This window comes from Myodes glareolus, chromosome 4 (assembly GCF_982192425.1).
Source record: "Myodes glareolus chromosome 4, mMyoGla1.1, whole genome shotgun sequence".
NCBI lineage: Eukaryota > Metazoa > Chordata > Mammalia > Rodentia > Cricetidae > Myodes > Myodes glareolus.
In genome coordinates this window covers 17065730-17083287 of record NC_142029.1, presented here as the reverse complement: position 1 = coordinate 17083287, position 17558 = coordinate 17065730, and the positions used below count along the sequence as shown (strand labels likewise).

Genomic DNA, 17558 nt, shown 5'->3' with positions numbered 1-17558 from the left:
TGCAAGGAAAATGCATTATTTTTTCATTAAAAATTTATTTTGGAATGGATAGCCTTCAGAGATGTAATTAGCCACGTTATTTCCCTCCATTAGCTGTCCCTAGTGCTCTCAGGAATGCCTTGTCCTTTATCCTCTCCATTTCTCTCTTTCCATTCTCCTTACAATTTGGGTTGCAGCATCCACCACCTCACCCCCACCCCGTCATTACCACGTGCAGATTCCAGAGGAATGTGCCAACTTCCCTTCCCAAGGGACTGTGGGAGCAAAGGCATTTAGGACAGTAGGGGATTCAAAGAATCATCACCCCCAGCTTGCTTTTATCTGGAATGGTTCCTGCGGGCCATTTTTACTATTGTAGGCAATAGGCTGACGGCTGGACTCCCCCAAACTCCCCAAAATACAACAAATAACCCCTAAACACTCCAAGTAGTACAACAGATACACAGTATGGATGGGTTGTTCTGGTTCTGGGGGCGACTCCAACCCTCCCAATGCTCAGAAGAGCACTATTGCCACCCGCTCCGCCTTCGCCCCTGTTCCTATCACACAGGTGACACATGACATGCAGGCATCTCCAGCATTGTCAGAAATACCCCGCTCTGTGGGGGTGAGGGCAGAAAGCCTGACACCCTAAGTCTAAACTTATCCTGGCTCCCCACAAAGAGGGGCATTGAGAAAAGTACAGCATAACATCTTCAGTGTGCGTGGTTTATAAGAACTCGATTGCCCCAGATGCTGAGGGTCCTAGGATGTATGCGTTGAAGGGTTGGTACTATTAACAGAGAATCAGCTGGATGACATTTCAGAGTTGCATCATGGGGCATTGGCATGAAGGGACTGGGCTCCTTACATTGGCCTTACTGCTTTTTCAGTAATTCCAGACTCTTGGGTTCCTGGGTACATGTAGAGGAACAGAAACTGATATGTTTGTGGGATCTCTGAATGTGAGCAGAGATGTTACTACAAGCCTCATAGAATCAGGTGGAATCTTAACCGAATTTTGACCACGGTCAGTTATATGAACAAGCCCTGGGCATAGAGAATAGCAATGATAAAACTGGGTGCAGTAAGAACTCATGGCTGGTGCCACAGTGCTTGCTAGCCACACTGGGCTCTTTACAGATACTGCTTCATCTATCCCTCAGTCCCAACAGGCATTCCCATCCCCCCTTCCTCCCAGGCGCTGCTGGGAGGATCCGGAGATTCACACAGGGTAAGAGGAGCTGGTGTCAAAGGAATGACTTCTGTCCCGCCTCCCGGGAGGAGTCTCATTGTGTGGAAGATGGCAAATGGCACAACAATGCCTGCTGCTAGGAGCAGCAGGCTCAGGGTGTCAACCCACTCCGCGGCTGGCAGGTGTCGCCAAGAAACACACAAGTCCCCCAGCACCAGATGGAATCACACTCTAGTCACACAGCGAAGAGACACGGCAAGAGTGACTTCAATAGCGAGGGGCTGTCCCGCTGTGACCAGGGGCCTCAGTCTGCCACCAACACAGAGGACCCGCACATAGCCTTCTGTGCTCCACCTGGAAGAGATCTGGTGCGGGGTGGGGGTGGGGGGCTGGCTAGGAGCCACATGACGCACAAGCTTAAGCAGAACAAAGGAGCACACTTTGAGCCCGGAACAGGGAAACGATGATTGCAGGAAAGTGAGGCGCTCCGCACAACCTTAATGCACCTTATCTCTAGGGAGGAGAGGGTTTTAGGCCCCTGGCCACTTTCCCGATGCTGAGCAGAGTCAAAGGCAACTTGTAACTGGTCATTCCCCATTGCCGGGACCAAGGTCAAGTTGTTGGTGACGCTGCCTCTGGATTTGGATACAAGTCTTTCTGGCACCACAACCCAAGAGCTTTCTTCCTGAGCTCAGTCTCTCCTCCCCAACCCCAGGGAGCAGATCTGTGTGTGGAGACACATATTCCCTGTGCTGGGGAGGCAGAGACAGGCAGACCCCTGGGCTTGCTGGCCAGTTAGTCAAACCTGTTTGGAGAATTCCAGGTCAATAACACACTATTTCAAAACAAAACAAACAAACAACAACAACAAAAACAAAAACAAAAAGCAAGAAGACAAAAGACTGAAATGTCTGAAGGTGAGAGTCCCCAATCCATGGAAGGCCCCATCCCTCCTCACCAATGTCATTAGCTAACAGCCAGATTCCCAGGGGAAAGGATGGCTTAAGTGAACTTCTGTAATGCTGACCCCAAGAACGGCTTTTCAGAACCTGTGACTCTCATACACTGAAGCATTACCAATGTACAGAGATTTAAAACAGAAAGCTGTATTCCAGAGAGAGAGAGAGAAATGCAGAAAAACAAAAATAATAACCTGGCACCCAGAATCTTTGGCAACCATATACAAAACTGGATGCAAGGACCATTTAGCCCCCGGCGATGGGAAGGGCTGGCTGGGAAGATTGCAAGCGAGACTGGGAAAATGGCTCACAGTTGTGTGTTGGCTGCACAATCGTGAGGGCAGGAATTTGGATCCCAGGACCCACGTGACAAACTGGGCTTCTGGCACACACCTGTGACCTCAGCTCTGAAGTGGTGGGGAGGACAGGAGAAGAGCTGGGCTTGCCGGCTAAGGGAGAAAGTGGGAGCCCCAGGTTTAAGGAGAGAGCCTCCTTTAAAGGAATAGATGGGTGGTGATAGAGGACATCCCAAGCCTTATTCTGTCTCTGTGCTTACATACACAATAGTGCACACACGCGCATGACCAAACACTCACATACACAAATAAATGCATTGTTTGGAAAGAATCTGCAAAGAAGGTGTGGGTCAGAGTCAGGGCCTTTGTGCCCTGTGCAGGTCCGTGGATTCTGTTTGAATACTAAGCCCCTGCACTGTTTCTCTGAGGTTTCAGTAATATGAGTCGACTGGGGTGGCTAATTTGAAGAATTATGACCCAGCATTTGCACCCAGGGAACCGAAGGTTAAAGGAAGTTCAGCAGATGATCTATGTCCACCACATTCGTTTTAGAAACCAAGTTGCGTTTAGCATTCAGAGCGTTCCAACTCTTCTCTGCCCAGTCCTCCCCTTCTCAAGGAAGCTTGCAGTTAATTCTACGCAGTGTGCATTGCTAATGTGGAGGAACAGAGGCATCCGTCATCCTTGCGCTCAGACGCCCACGCTGTGTCTCCTGTTCCCCGCATTTGACTTGGAAACCTCGCAGACCTTCAGATGAAGCTGTTCTGAGGTGCAAGGCGTTGATTCCCGCTCCACTCAGTTCCTACCGGTGCTGCCCACCTCTCCAGCTCTGTGAAGACTTGGGGCAGCAGGCTAAGGCGAAGATGCCCTCGGTATCTTCTTATTAAGTTTGGGGAGCAGAGGGAGGAGAGGAGAGGTGCTGGGCTTTCAGAGACTTGCTGTGGTGATGCCAGTCAGAACAGTAATAGACAAGGAGACAATGAATTGGGTCCACCCAAGACCTCCATGTGGACAATTCAGTTAATAAGGATATGAAAGCAGAGGTTGATTGTGTTTTGTTTTCATGGCTGGGAATCTAGGGTATCGGGAGCATCCAAATTTGAGGTCAGACTCCAAGTTCCACCTTGGATATCCTGACTGCAATTTGGTTTGTGTAATGACTAAGATGCTTTCCAGTCAGAATGGACGGAAATAGTAAGGCAAGCGATGCTGGAGGCAGAGAACATGGCTCTGGAGCCAGAGGCCCCGCCTTTTCAGATCCATTTAACAGCGGCATTTATCAGGCACCAGGAAGTTTGCAAGGGGGAGGGGGTGGGCACTGGAGGATGAACACAAACTCGTTCCACATTGACCATGGTCTAAAGGAAATCAGGGTAAGAGGGGGAGGGACATGTCCAAGTCAAGAAAGGGGTGTGAAATCCAGGAGAGTGTCTGTCTGTTTTCTTTGAGAAAGAGTCTCACCATGTAGCTTTGACTGTCCTAGAACTCATTGTGTAGACCAGGTTGACCTGGAACTCGCGGAGCTCCACTTGCCTCTGCTTCCCGGGTGCTCGGATCAAAGGTGTGGTGCTATTACACCAGGCAGCATCAGCTATCCTTAGCCCATTAAATCATTCATTCAGTAGGTGCTCAAACCAACGGTCTTAGCGCAGTCAAGACCGTGCTTTGGGTACACAGGCAAATGAAACAGAGGGCCGAAGAGGTGAACCGGGTGCACAAAGAACTGGTTGTACAAGCATGGCGCTCTGAGTCTGGATCTCCACCCAAGTCAAAAACCAGACACAGCTGTGTGCATCTGTAACCCCAGTGCTGGGGACAGAACAGGTGGACCCCTGGAGCTCACTGGCCAGCCAGTCTAGCCAGATTGAGTGAGAAACCTGTTTCAAAAAATACGGTACAGAGACTGAAGAAAATACCCCATGCCAACCCCTGGTGTCCAGAAGTGCACACATACCACACGCATGTGTGCTTGCACGTACACCACCACCACCACCAAACACCGCACACACATGCCATATATATGCACTACATACACACACATAACACACCACACACACACACACACACACACACACACACACACACACACACACACCAGGAACCACTATTTAAATACTAAACCTTAGTCCCCTAAATAGACTTTAAAAAAATCCACTCCTGGCCTCCAGAGCAGCCATACTGATTTACCATTCTGGAGAGTCCTCCCTAAACCTTGAGGCTCTGGCTGTAGTTATCATTCAGCTCTGCTGCTGGTAAATAGCAAGTGAAGAGCCAGTGACATGAAGAAGGAATTTGTGGCCCACCTCTTCCAGGAGGACTGTCCTGGCTAACCCAACCCACCAGATCCTGGTATTCTCTTAACCCAGCTTCCGGAGTGGAGCCTGTGTGCACTGCAATTCCTTTTTTGGGGGGGAGGGGGTGACCAGTAGGTTAACTCCTTTGGCCTCTGTGTGTATTCCAAAGTCATTGTGATGAAGGTTCCAAGGCCTTGTGACACGCCCAGCTGGATCTGTTCAAGCATGGGATGTCAAGAGAGGCCCTGTTCCTTTAGGGAATGCAATTCATCTCCTAAAAGGAAGATCCCCTTACCTGGCTCCCTAAGCATCACTAGGGTTCCCCAGGAGACCTGGACACAGGCAACTCCAAAGACAGCCAGAGGCCAACATGACCACCCTTTCTCCAGAAAACAGCCTCTCTGCGAAGCAGTCGGCCACTTTCATCCTGGTAGGTTCTGCGATTTGTTTTGAGATAGGGGTTCACTGTGCCCCCCCAAGCCTGGCCTTGGCTTGTGATCCTCAGCCTTCTGGGTGCTGGGCTTACATACCTGACTGACACATGTTCTTCAGTCCCAAGTACCTCCCTTCCCAACCTCTGGTTTGCTCTGGGACTCTTTGTGCCCGCTCAGTGGGAAGGCTGGACGTGAAAGGTGGAGCAGGACCAGCTGGAGTCTGGTCTCGTCATCAACACCAAATACAGAACAGGCACCTACATTCATTTTTACCTTGTTGGGAGATCTCAGAACCCAAGCCTGCCTTCCTCCCCAGAGGTGTCATTCTAAAACCAGTGAGTTTCTCAGAGTAGCGCAGATGCTGGTGAGTTTACTTTGGTGCATTTGCCAACAATTTTGGTAGATTGCCACCAGGTGGCAGTAGTGCTTCTGTTACTAGGTCCCAAGCACAGTTGATAAACAATTCCTTAGTCCACTTGAGACATGGAAATTTTCCATGCGCTATTTTTCAAAATCATAACTAATTATAATGACCTTAACCAATCTCAAGATCCATTTCTCATGTGATTAATAGAATGATACATAAAAATGCAAAATGAACACCTGAAGTTTAAAAGTTACGATTTTATTGCCTGTGACCACCAAGTCTGGAACATTCTATATTTTCTCTGTTCTTCAAACTTAGAGAAGGATAACAATAATAATAACAATAATGAATAAGCTGCCATGCAGCAGTTGGTGCGTACAAGTGGTGCTGTAAATGCTTTGTTTACAGTTGTTCCTTCTCCTCCCAGCCCTCTGAGATGGGATGTGATGGGGCTGTCATCATTTGATGAGTGAGGAAATGAATCCTAGAGACTTAGCATCCTGGCAATCAGGTATCCAGTTAGTGACAGAGCTCCTTTCCGGACCCAGGCTGTGATCTGACAAGTCCTTCCCATCAACTCATGGACTCCCGAGTGTGGAGCTAATGGCCAGCATCAGGCAGAACCAGAGCCAAAGTTCCCTGCACCGCCTGGTGCCTTCTGTCTCGGTGTTGGCCTGGTAGAAGAAGCATGTGTAAGCTATTCAGGAAAGGGTCTTTTACCTGGATGTGTAAGCACAGGACTGTAAATTAAATTTGTGTACAAAACTCATTGAGGGTCTTCTGGTCCAGAAAGTTTGGGAACAGCCTGCAGAGATGCATTCCTAACAGTTTCTTGGGACTGTTGGGACACCCCTGGTCAGCTGTTGGGCTCTGTCCATCAACACGTCTCTCTCTCCTTCTCTTCAGCAGGAGAGGACGTTCATCTCACAGCCTCACTCTTAGCTGCCATCTTACTAATGTTCTGCAGGCCTTGCACTTACCCCTCATACACTAGTGTGCGGCGCACAAGTGTGCACGCCACACACGGACACACAACATCTCCTTATTTGAATATTCCTGGGGTAGCCTGCTTTACATTTTCAGGGAAGATAAAACAGAGCATACGAATTGTTTCATTTGCTTATCTTATAGTTCTCCATTATCAAGCAGCATGATCACAGAAAAGCATAAAATACATGAAAAAGGAAATAATATTTATACTCCCCAACTTACTCAAAGATAATCACCATAGCTTTTTGTTTTATTTTGGGACAGGGCCCTGTGCATCCCAACTTAGCCTCAAATTCACTGTATAGCTGAGAATAACCTTAAACTTCTGTCCTCCTGCCTCTACAAGTGTGTCATTGTGCCCAGTATGTGGTGCTGGGGATCAAACCCAGAACTTCCTGTGTGCTAGGCAAGCGTTCTATTAGATGAGCTACATCCCCATCTCCAACCACTATTGGTTTTGGGGTTTTTTTTCTTTAAATTTCATGTGTATGAGTGTTTTGTCTGCATGTATGTCTGTGCACCACACATATGCCTTGTGCCAGAAAAGGGCTCAGGAACAGGAGTTACAGCCAGTTGTGAACTGCCATCTGGGTGCTAGAAGTTGAACCTGGGTCCTCTGGAAAAGCAGCCAGTGTTTTTAACTGCTGAGCCATCTCCTCAGTCCCACTGTTTGTTTGTTGTTGTTGTTGTTGTTATTGTTGTTGTTGTTTTCTGTGTAGCCCTGGCTATCCTGGAACTCACTCTGTAGACCAGGCTTGACTCAGACTCAGAGATCTGCCTGCTTTTGCCTCCTGAGTGCTGGGATTGAATTAAAGGCATGCACCACCACCACCTGGTTCCCAATACTGTTTTTTAATGGAGGATGTTTTCTTTGTATTGTCTTCAGTATCTTTCCTATTATTTATTTGTTGTTGTTGTTGAGACAGGGTTTCACAGTGTAGCTTCATATACCTTGGAACTCACTATGTAGACCAGGCTGTCCTCAAACTCGGAGATTCACCTGCCTCTGCCTCCCAAGTGCTGGATGGAATTACAGGCAAGTGCCCCTATGCCCAGCCTTCAGTCTTTCTTCTAAGAATCTCCTGTACATTCAAGTCTATGCGGTACAGTTTTTGTAATACATAGCAGACACAAAATATGAACAGTAGCCCTGAGGACACTGAGGTGACGGGACTAGAGGGCCCAGCCTGGGGATGGGTAGTTCTCCTGGAAGACCACAGACCTCATGGAGAGGCAGTACTGGTGCATAGGCAGTGTCAAGTATCAAATCGTGCCTTTTCCTGTAACATTTGTATCTTTCCAGATCATTATTCATGCCTTGCAAACATCTATTTATACCCCTCCCAGTATTCCACGGGATATATAAAGCATAGTTTACTTAACTATTCCCGCATTGCAGTGCATTCAAAGTGCTTACGGTTTTCCCTTGGGTAAACTGTGTGCAGGGGACATTATTGTCCATCCTGTTTTCCACATATTTTCAGCAGTTAGAGTATTCTAGGTGTGAGCCAGTGGCTGTGTGAGTTTTGATCCCGCACAGGGTACAGAGCCTAGCATTTGAAAATCACCTTAGGTTAGAAGGAAGGCCCAAAGCCTGTAGCGGAGGGCTAATCTGGTTGTCCTCGCCAGGAGAAAAGAAACCCCCCCATTGACAAGTCGGAATGGGACAGCTTCTTCGATGAGAACGGTCACCTGGCCAAGTCTCGGGACTTCATTTGTGTCAACATCCTGGAAAGGGTATGATTCCCAAGCTCCCCCCAGCCTTACCCTGGCACTAGCGGGTGGCACCGATGGCAGGGACTGGCACGGCATTGAGCATCTTGAGAGTTTGTGACTTCCCGTGCCCAGGGTCTACACCCCTCCGTGAGGACAGAAGCCTGGAAGTTCCTCACAGGTTACTATTCATGGCAGAGTTCCTGGGATGAGCGGCTCATGGTGGACGCCAAGAGGAGGTAGAACTTTCCAGAGGCTCTTTCAGTGGAAAGTTGTTGGGGGCTTCAGGGTCGGGGGGCACCCTCTCAGCCTAGTGATTCAGGTTTCTTCTTCACATGGACTCCTTATTCTGAGAAGACGCCTGATGCTTCCCACACACGACCCACATACAGTAGGTGTAACCAGATTTAAGCTGGCACCTCCGCTCTGGTTTCATTGACCAAATAAGCAGTTGCAGGCAGGGTCTTGTCCCGAAACTCCCCTCATCGCCTTTCTCCTGCACAGCCTACCTGTGAAGGATCCTAAGAGTTTTCCTACCTGGGCCCAGTCCCCTTTCCTGCCAACTGCCACACCAAAACCCAATGGCCAAACTGTCTCCCGAGTCTAGGTTCCACCTCTCTGTCCTGCCCGCATTTCCTCCTGGTGCCTGGTATGAGTGGCTCATGTCCTCAGGTTAAACAGTTCCAGAGGTGTGTCTGCTGACATTTCAAATCGCCCATTTTCTCTTAGCTCTCCCATCCCAGCCCCCTCCATCTGACCATTCCTGAGGAACTATCTTAGAGTCAGTGCTTCTGTTGCTGGGATAAAACACCACGCCCAAAAGCACTTTGGGGAGGAGAGGGTTTGTTTTGTAGCCTGTAGTTCCACATTGCAGTCCATCACGGAGGGAAGTCAGGGCAGGAAACCAGAGGCTGGAGCTGATACAGAGGCCATGGAGGATGCTGCTTACTGGTTTGGACCTCAGGTCTTGCTCAATCTGATTTCTTTGTAGTATCCAGGACCAGCACAGAGGTGGCACCTCCCACATCAGCTCCACAGTGAGCTGGGCCCTCCCACATCAATCATTAATCAAGAAAACGCACAACAGGCTTGTCCAAAGGCTAATCTGGTGGGAGCATTTTCTCTTCCTTCCTTCCTTCCTTCCTTCCTTCCTTCCTTCCTTCCTTCCTTCCTTCCTTCCTGCCTTTCTTTCTTTCTTTCTTTCTTTCTTGTTTTCCTAGACAGAATTTCTCTTTGTAACAGCCCTAACTGTCCTGGAACTTGCTTTGTAGACCAGGCTGGCCTTAAACTCACAGAGATCTGCCTGCCTCTGCCTCCCCAGTGCTGGGATTAAAGGCATGCATCACCAATGCCAGTTAAGGGAGCGTTTTTTTTTTAATGGAGACTCCTTCTTAAACGATTCTAACTTATGTCAAATTGATGTAAAACTGACCAGCATAGGGGTTCTCCATCAGCTCAGACACCCTACTCTAGTCAAGCTGGGAACCAAGAGTTCCCTCTGCTCTTGGCTCACTCTTTCTTCCTCCACCCACACTGGTCTCCCTATTAGATGTCTCCAAAACCCCACCTTTGGGCCAGTGGGACTGCTTGGGGGATAAAGGCACTTGCCACCAAGCCTGATAATCTGAGTTCAACCCTATGGTGGATGGAGAGAAGGGATTCACTCTCACATATTGTCCTCTGACCTCCACAAGTGTGTGGTACACACACACACACACACACACACACACACACATTGAATAAATAAATAAATGAAGAAACTCCCTCCTTGCTTCAAGGCCAGGACCAAACAGGGCACTCCTCCTGATTGGCAGATCTTTGTAGGTAAGTATACATGGGCTTTGAACTTGGAAAGGTCTTGGGTATGGGAGTGAATTCAATTCTAGCATTAACATCACACTCTGAGTAAACTTGCTCAGAAACTTCCCTGCTGAAGGTGCAGTCTCCTCCTTTGTCAAATGCAGGTCACATTACAGTTCACAGAGCGGTTACAAAGATTTAACTATAGAAACAGGCATGTCTCCATGCACATGGAAAGAACAGCTACGGTTCATGTTGGTAGGGATGCTCCCCAAAGCCAGAGACTGTGAACTTTCACGTCTGTGACCCTGGGATGTGGGTATGTTGAGCCTGGCGCACGCCTCTTCTCTCTCCGGTGTAGCACACACTGGGGTAGAGTCTGAGTCCTCCCCAAGTCCCCTTTCTTTGGCTCTTCAGGCCTCACTTGTCCACATGCATGCTCGAGGTGCACCGGGTCTGAATGACCCACGGTGAACTGCTTACTTCTTAGAGGTGTTTATCTTGGACTGCCTGACCAAGTCTTAGGACCTAGAGCCTCTGAGCTCAGCCCCAAAGCAGCTCCCAGCCAAGATGTGGAAAAGGCAACTCACACAGAGGCCAGCAGAGAATAGTGTGGGACAGAAGGGATATGAGTGTCGGACTAGGTGCCGAGCCAGGGACCAGGCCTTGTGTGTGTTACACATGATTGCCGAGGCAAGAAGTCACAAATGAGTCAAGTGCCGTGAACAGGGTGGCTGACAACATCAGACATTTTTCCCTCTGGCATTGCGGAGGCGGAAGACAAGGTTGTGTGCTGGCCCCTGGAAAGGCTCTAAGAGACAGAAGGTCCTTCTCCACACCTCCCACGGAAGCTTCCTTGGCTTGGGGCTACATCCATTCATGTTCTGTCTCAGTGGACATGGGCCCTCCTACCTCTGCGTGTGTCTCTTATATAGACAGTTGTCATTTGATTTAGGGTTCCCCAGGGGAACCCAGAATGACTGCATCTTGAGATCCTTCATCACACTGGAAAAGACCCCTTCTATAGATAAGCCCGCATTACAGGTTCTAGGTGTTACATCTAGGGCACAATGACTTTTAGAGGCCACCAGTCAGTTACCGCATCAGTTAATCAAATTGCAGTGGTCAGCATATGATTGTCCCCACGCTGCAGATGAAGAAATTGAGGCTTAGAGAGAGAGGGTGACATCCGTCTACAAACACTCAGTTGTTAAGTGGTGGCTCCAGGGTTTGGGTACTGTAGTTGGATCACAGAGCTCACCCCACATTAAGCTGTCTCCGCACTGTGTGCCAGCTGCATGCTGGAGAACACTTAAGGCTGGCTGCTCAGGCTGAGGAGGGGAGAAAGCACCGCAGGTGGGCACCAGGTGGGCAAGGTTACCCTACTCCTCTTAAGCTCAGCATCTGCTGCTGTCCTGAATCGTCCCTTCTTGGGAGGGCAAAGCCACCTTTCTCAGCCCTGCTGTGTTCTCTCAGGAGGAACTACAAAGCCCTGTGCCAGATGTATGAGAAAATCCAGCCCCTGCTGGAAAACTTGCATGGGAACTTCACAGAGACTAAGAACAACATCGGTGAGCAGAGGGAGTGGGGAGGGCAGAGAAGGGGGTGGATGCCATTCTGGTCTTTTCCTAGTCATTTTCAGGCACAGGTGACTCCTAGGGCTTGATGGCTGTCTTTGGCCTGGGAATTTCCTAGCCAATATGGGGTCAATCCACCCACCCATGTGCACTGGTATTCCTGGATGAATTTCCCTGCCACATGCTGTCCCTCTTGCTTTCTTGCTTTGTCCTTCTTCCTCCCTGCGCCCTATGACTTTAAACTAGGTTAGATCTGAACTAGAAAGTGAGGGGCATTCTTGCCAAAGGGTGTGGTCTGGTTAAAGATGTGGAGTCAAGACCAGCAGGGTATGGTGATGAGTTGAGCGTGGTGGGGATGACATGCCTTTTGTAGCCCCCTCTCACTAGGATTTTTTGGGGGGAGAGAACCTGTCCTCTAAGTATAGGAGATGAATTCGTTCACGCTTCCTGTGCTGGAGATGATCCAGGGTCCCTCCTGTTCCTTGCCCTAATCTAGCATATGACATCCAGAAACTCTATACCAAAGACCCCCTGGGCAATGTGCTTGTGGACAAGAAGAAACTGGAGAAGACCCTGCTGCTGAGTTATGTCTGCAACACAAAGGCTGGTGAGCTGAGGGTGAAACCCCAGCCCATGCTTGCCAGCTCCTTCCTGGACTCTGGGCTAGCGCCCATTGGCTTTTCCTCATGGGTGCCCTCCCCCACAGAGTACCAGCGAGGCTTCCATGAGATGGTGATGCTTTTCCAGCTGATGGTGGAGCATGACCACGAGACCTTCTGGCTCTTCCAGTTCTTCCTGCAGAAAACAGTGAGGACTAAGCCGAGCTCACAGCTCTCCTACTCCCCACGGCCCATCAGGCCAAGGCACCAACAGCTGCAGCCACTTCCTCCAGCCCCCAAATGGGTGTAGGTCAGAGGGGCTGGGTGGTAGAGTCCTCTGAGTTCAGAAGGGCTCTTCAGAGTGCCAGTCTCACCAGGCACAGTGGTGGCACACTCTGCTGGCCTTCACTTGCCAGGCCTCCAAGGCTGTCTCTTTGTTCCTGCCTCCCCCTCTCTTGTTTCCGTCACATGACCTATAGTCCAGACACCCTGGAGGACCCAGCAGTACCCAGGGTGTACCCTACTCTGCACCCAGGAGGAGGGGTTTACCTTCTGGGAAGATTTTCTTGGTCACCTTCTAGAAGCTTCCCACACCCCTTACCTCTCTTTGCACCTCTGCAAAAATATGCTTGCTCAGCTTTCTTTCTTGACCCTGACCTAAGAACTGGGGTGACGGTCACATGTGGGACATCTTTGCCGCTCCACCCCACCCCCATATGCTAAGATGCACATGAATACATGGCTACCCAAACATCATGTACACATATGCAAACAGGCACAGTTGCACACACGAACCAGAGACGATAACACTCTGGTTCACACACACACACACACACACACACACACTCATGGATGTTGAACCAGACACATCACCTCGGTTCAGTGATGTCCTTGAGTTGAACTGAGAAGGACTGTTCTCTGCTCCCATCTTGTCCAGGAGCACAGCTGTGTCATTAACATCGGGGTAGGCAAGAACCTGGACATGCTCAACTGCCTGATCACTTTCCTGGACCCTGAATTTGCCGAACACCTCAGTGAGTGGTCCACAGTTACTACTACTTCCCACACCAGCAGGTAGGCTATGGGAGGGCCAAGGCCCATAGCAGACACGCTCAGACCCCGGGATGGGAGGACCTATGTGGAGGAGCCTAGGTCCATGACGTTGAACATCTGCTCCAAGCAGACTGCATGGCTTGTTGGGAAAGCACCATGTTTCCTGTGTTCTGCGTGCTCTGTTGCCTAGCCTTGCCTGTGTGCCAGCTTACATGCCTGTGTGCCAGCTTACGTGCCTGTGTGCCAGCTTACGTGCCTGTGTGCCAGCTTACGTGCCTGTGTGCCAGCTTACGTGCCTGTGTACCAGCTTATGTGCTGTTTCTCTCCTCTCAGAAGGGAAGGGCTCGGGAGCTGTGCAGTCCCTCTTCCCCTGGTTCTGCCTCTGCTTCCAGCGTGCCTTCAAATCCTTCGATGATGTCTGGAGGCTTTGGGAGGTGAGGTGTATGCAGCTGGGGACACTGGATGTGGACTGTACCCCTCCTTCATCGGGAGGAGACGCTACAAGTTTTCCTGCCGTTCTTTCTTCCTGGCTTTGAATGGTGCTCGTGGTTTAGGGTTTAATTAGGTCAGCAGCCCTCCTCGCTCCTTGCTGGAGAATGCTAGAACATCAGGGCATCAATTCTGATGCCAGACTCCACGGACTATCTACAGGGCAGTTTAGCACAGGAGCACCTGCTGACACTCCTGGGTCAGCCTGCAGCTCAGCCACCCTTCCCCCCCCCCCCCCGCCCCACCACCCGGCTCTCCGCTCTTTCTCACTGCGCCTCCTTAGTCTTCCTTTCCCCCAGAATGCTGTCTTTTGGAATCTGATTTCCTCCAAGGCAGACTCCAGGGACACCCATAGCCTTCCAACCACAGTCCCTAGGGACACCAACAGATGATCCTCCTTAGGATGGAACCCACCACCTGTTTCTAAAAGGAAGAATCCAGCTTGACTGCCAGCCTGGCATCGACTCTCCCACCATCCAGCTTCCACCTGCCTCACCCTTTTGTCTTGGCCATCCGTTCCCCATGCCCAAATCTAACACAGCACCTCTCCCTCTGACTTTTGAGGAAACCATAGATTACTGAGCTCCCACCCGAATTCTAGTTTCTCCATATATACCCTGTTCTGAGTGTGCGGTTTGTGGTAACTTGCTGTCCTCAGTGCGTCCTGGCCTCAGGCCACAGGGCTGAGGCCTGCTGGCTGCCCACAGGTTCTGCTGACAGGGAAGCCCTGCAGGAATTTCCAGGTGCTGGTGGCCTACAGCATGCTGCAGATGGTGCGCGAGCAGGCCCTGCTGGAGAGCATGAGCGGCGACGCCATCCTCCTGGTGAGCGCCCTCGGCCGCATTCCTCTCCAGCCTCTAGAGCTGGACCCCTGGGCCCATTTTGTAGCAGGATAAAAGTCCACGGTGTGCTAGTTTATGGCCGCTTTGGCCTCCAGAGGGGAGCAAGGGATGGGAGCTGGAGTATGGAGCTCCATGCTGATGGTTCTTAGGAGACTCCTCCAAGGGCCCTGGGACAGTGATAGAAGCTATGTTAGTTTATCATCCAAGTAAGCATGTGAAGAAGCTGAAGCCTTAAATGGTTTAATCATTAGGATTATTAGACTCTGTTGCCTTGAAGTTAACCCTCAGCCACATAGCATAAGGGTCTAAGGTTCTGAGATGTGCTCAAAAGCCAGTTGAAGTACCAGAAAAAAAAAAAAAAACTTGGGTGGTACCCCAGTAATAAGCCAGGTCTTCCTTGGGAGCTTGAGACACGTAGCAGAATGCCAGGGCTTTCTAGACTCCCATGTGAAGGCTATGCTTATCACACCCCCAAAGCACACAATTTGCAGTCCCTATGACAGGTGGTGGCGACATCAGGTCTCCCAAGTAACTGCTATGAGCAGTGACTTTCTTACCTTTGTGCTGCCTGTACCCAAAGGCACAGGAGACATGTCTGCTTACACACATGCGCATGCACACACACCGCGCACATGTGTCTCCCTCCCAGGCCTGCAACAACCTCATCGACCTCGATGCTGACGAGCTGATCTCTGCTGCCTGCATGGTTTATGCCGAGCTCATGCAAAAGGAGGTAAGCTGCCCGGATTTGCCCTCCTCCTCTTTGCCATCTTCTTCCTCTTCCTTCTCCTCCTCTGCACCTCTTCCTTTTTTCCTCCTCCAGGAAGCCTTCTCTGGTTTCCCAGGCCCACCTGTAGCAGTCACACTTGGCTCCCTCCCACCAGCCCACAGTAGTTGCTCTGTATGGCCTTCTCCTTGTTGACATCCTCACGGGCAGTCTGGTTCCTGGGCTCACAGTCTTCCTCTCACATTCCCTGTGTCCTTCCCAAGGGGTTCAAGTACAAACCTGAACTTCCCCGGAAAATGTCATCGACTAGACAGCCTGAAGAGTGAGAGCCAAATCAGATAGTGTCTGTCAACATCACACCTTCATGACTCCTCTCATCCCCAGGTTCCCCAGTCATTAAAGGATTTCTTACTCTGAGAACGTCGACACTCACAACGAACACACGCCCTCAGTGGACCGGATGAAGGCAGTTCTTCAGTCTTGGGGTCAGGATCAAGTTCAGTGGGTACTGGGGTGAAGGCATAGACAATACAGAATCATGGAAACAGCTTTTGGAGTATTGGTTTGTAGTGTCACACCTTTGACTTTGGAGTACCTGATGGTTGAGACTATATAGTAAGTGAGCAGACCCCTGCGAGCCTGCAAGAAGGCACTCTGGGACAGGACAGTGTGGGACAATCCATCTTCCCGACTGGTGGTTCTTTAGAGGTCCATACCGGAAGAAAGCAAACAGGTAGGGTAGAAGCAGCTTTGAAGCCCCCAGACACCTGCCAAAGAGTGAGCATACAGAAATGACTACATCTGAACTCAAGTTCTAAGGGGAGATGAACTCTGACCTTTTTTTTCTTCTTCTTCTTTTGATTTTTTGAGTTTTCAAGACAGGGTTTCTCTGTAGCTTTGGAGCCTGTCCTGGAACTAGCTCTTATAGACCAGGCTGCTCTTGAACTCACAGAGCTTCACCTGCCTCTGCCTCCCGAGTGCTGGGATTAAAGGCGTGTGCCACCACCACCTGGCTGAACTCTGACCTTTGCATCTGTCTCCGTTATCCCCTTTCTCTCAACACAGCCCTCACATTCTCTCCCACACCCCAGGCTTCCCACCGACTCTAGAAGGACCAACCCAAATCTTTGGCCATCAGGTTGTTCCTCTCCTGGTCTCAAAGTCTCCCTCATAACTGTACCTTATTTCCTTCACCTCCAAGCATCTCCTTGATCAAAGCTGGGCTTCCCAGTCTTCCTCAAGCCTCCCGAGACTTCATTCTGCCTTTGCCCAGGAAACTACTCTCCAGGACTAAGAGGCATAAGTCTCCTAGGTCGCGCCCTAGCCCTCAAGCTCCATGTCCAGCCTACCAAGGCTCTGGTGAGCCATCTTGCCAGTAGGCATGAAGAAGGGGACGGACCTACAAAGGGGTTGGAGTTGGGTCTGGGTTGGCCCCAGAGTTGCACATTGGCACATGCACGCACACAACTATGTACACTCACACAATTCCAGGTGCTTCGTTTTCCAGGAAGTCTGCTGGGTCCGTTGATTTTGCTGCAGACTCTGGCCACTGGGGGTAAGGCACAATCATTGTTCTCACTCTTCAGCCAACAATCCCTCTTTCCTGCTTTCAAAATGTCAGTCTCCTTGACTGGCTCTCAGAAGGTATTCTGCCTCTCTGCATTTTCTGGTCTTCTCTCAAGTGGCAATCTCCTATCCGTAGCTGACTTGAGTCTCTTAGCTGTTGTTCTTGGTGGAGGTGGAGGTGCTGAAGAAGGGAGCCCTGTCCCGCCAACAGGGTTTTCTCTGCATACTTAAGGAGAGAACATTTACTAAGCAGCAAAGCTCATGGGTAAATTCCTGTGTTCTGAAGACAAGACAGATGTGGGATGCCCCTCTGTATGCTGTGTTTACCACTGATAGATAAAGAAACTGCTTTGGGCCTATAGCAAGGCAGAACAGAGGTAGGCAGTAAAAACTAAACTGAATGCTGGGAGGAAGAAGGCAGAGTCAGGGAGCCACCAGGAAGCTGCCATGTAGCCACCAGAGGGGAAAAATATGAGCTGCCAGCTGGAACCTTGCAGGTAGGCCATGAACCTCGTGGTAAAATATAAAATATTAGAAATGGGTTAATTTAAGAGATAAGAGTGAGCTAGAAATATACATAAGCTAATAGGCCAAGCAGTGTTATAATTAATACAGTTTCTATGTGTTTATTTCGGGAGTCTGTGCAACTGGGAAATGGAAAGGAGCAGGCGGCCTTCT

The 17558-nt window shown here is 50.0% G+C and overlaps 1 protein-coding gene across 2 annotated transcripts; it reads left to right on the top strand.

Annotated features, from left to right (window-relative positions):
- Positions 1-4956: 4956 nt before the first annotated feature.
- Positions 4957-15861, top strand: Tbc1d21 (TBC1 domain family member 21). Of its 2 annotated transcripts, none has more exons than XM_087905281.1 (11): positions 4957-5153; positions 8144-8251; positions 8363-8466; positions 11504-11598; positions 12101-12211; positions 12311-12411; positions 13141-13237; positions 13593-13690; positions 14453-14569; positions 15237-15320; positions 15699-15861. In XM_087905281.1, exons 1-11 carry the CDS (start codon positions 5094-5096, stop codon positions 15729-15731), a joined length of 1008 nt encoding a protein of 335 aa, XP_087761407.1. In that variant the 5' UTR covers positions 4957-5093; the 3' UTR covers positions 15732-15861. The 2 variants fall into 2 exon arrangements, with proteins under 2 accessions (XP_087761407.1, XP_087761406.1); XM_087905280.1 differs by having other exon boundaries at positions 13590-13690.
- Positions 15862-17558: the final 1697 nt, after the last annotated feature.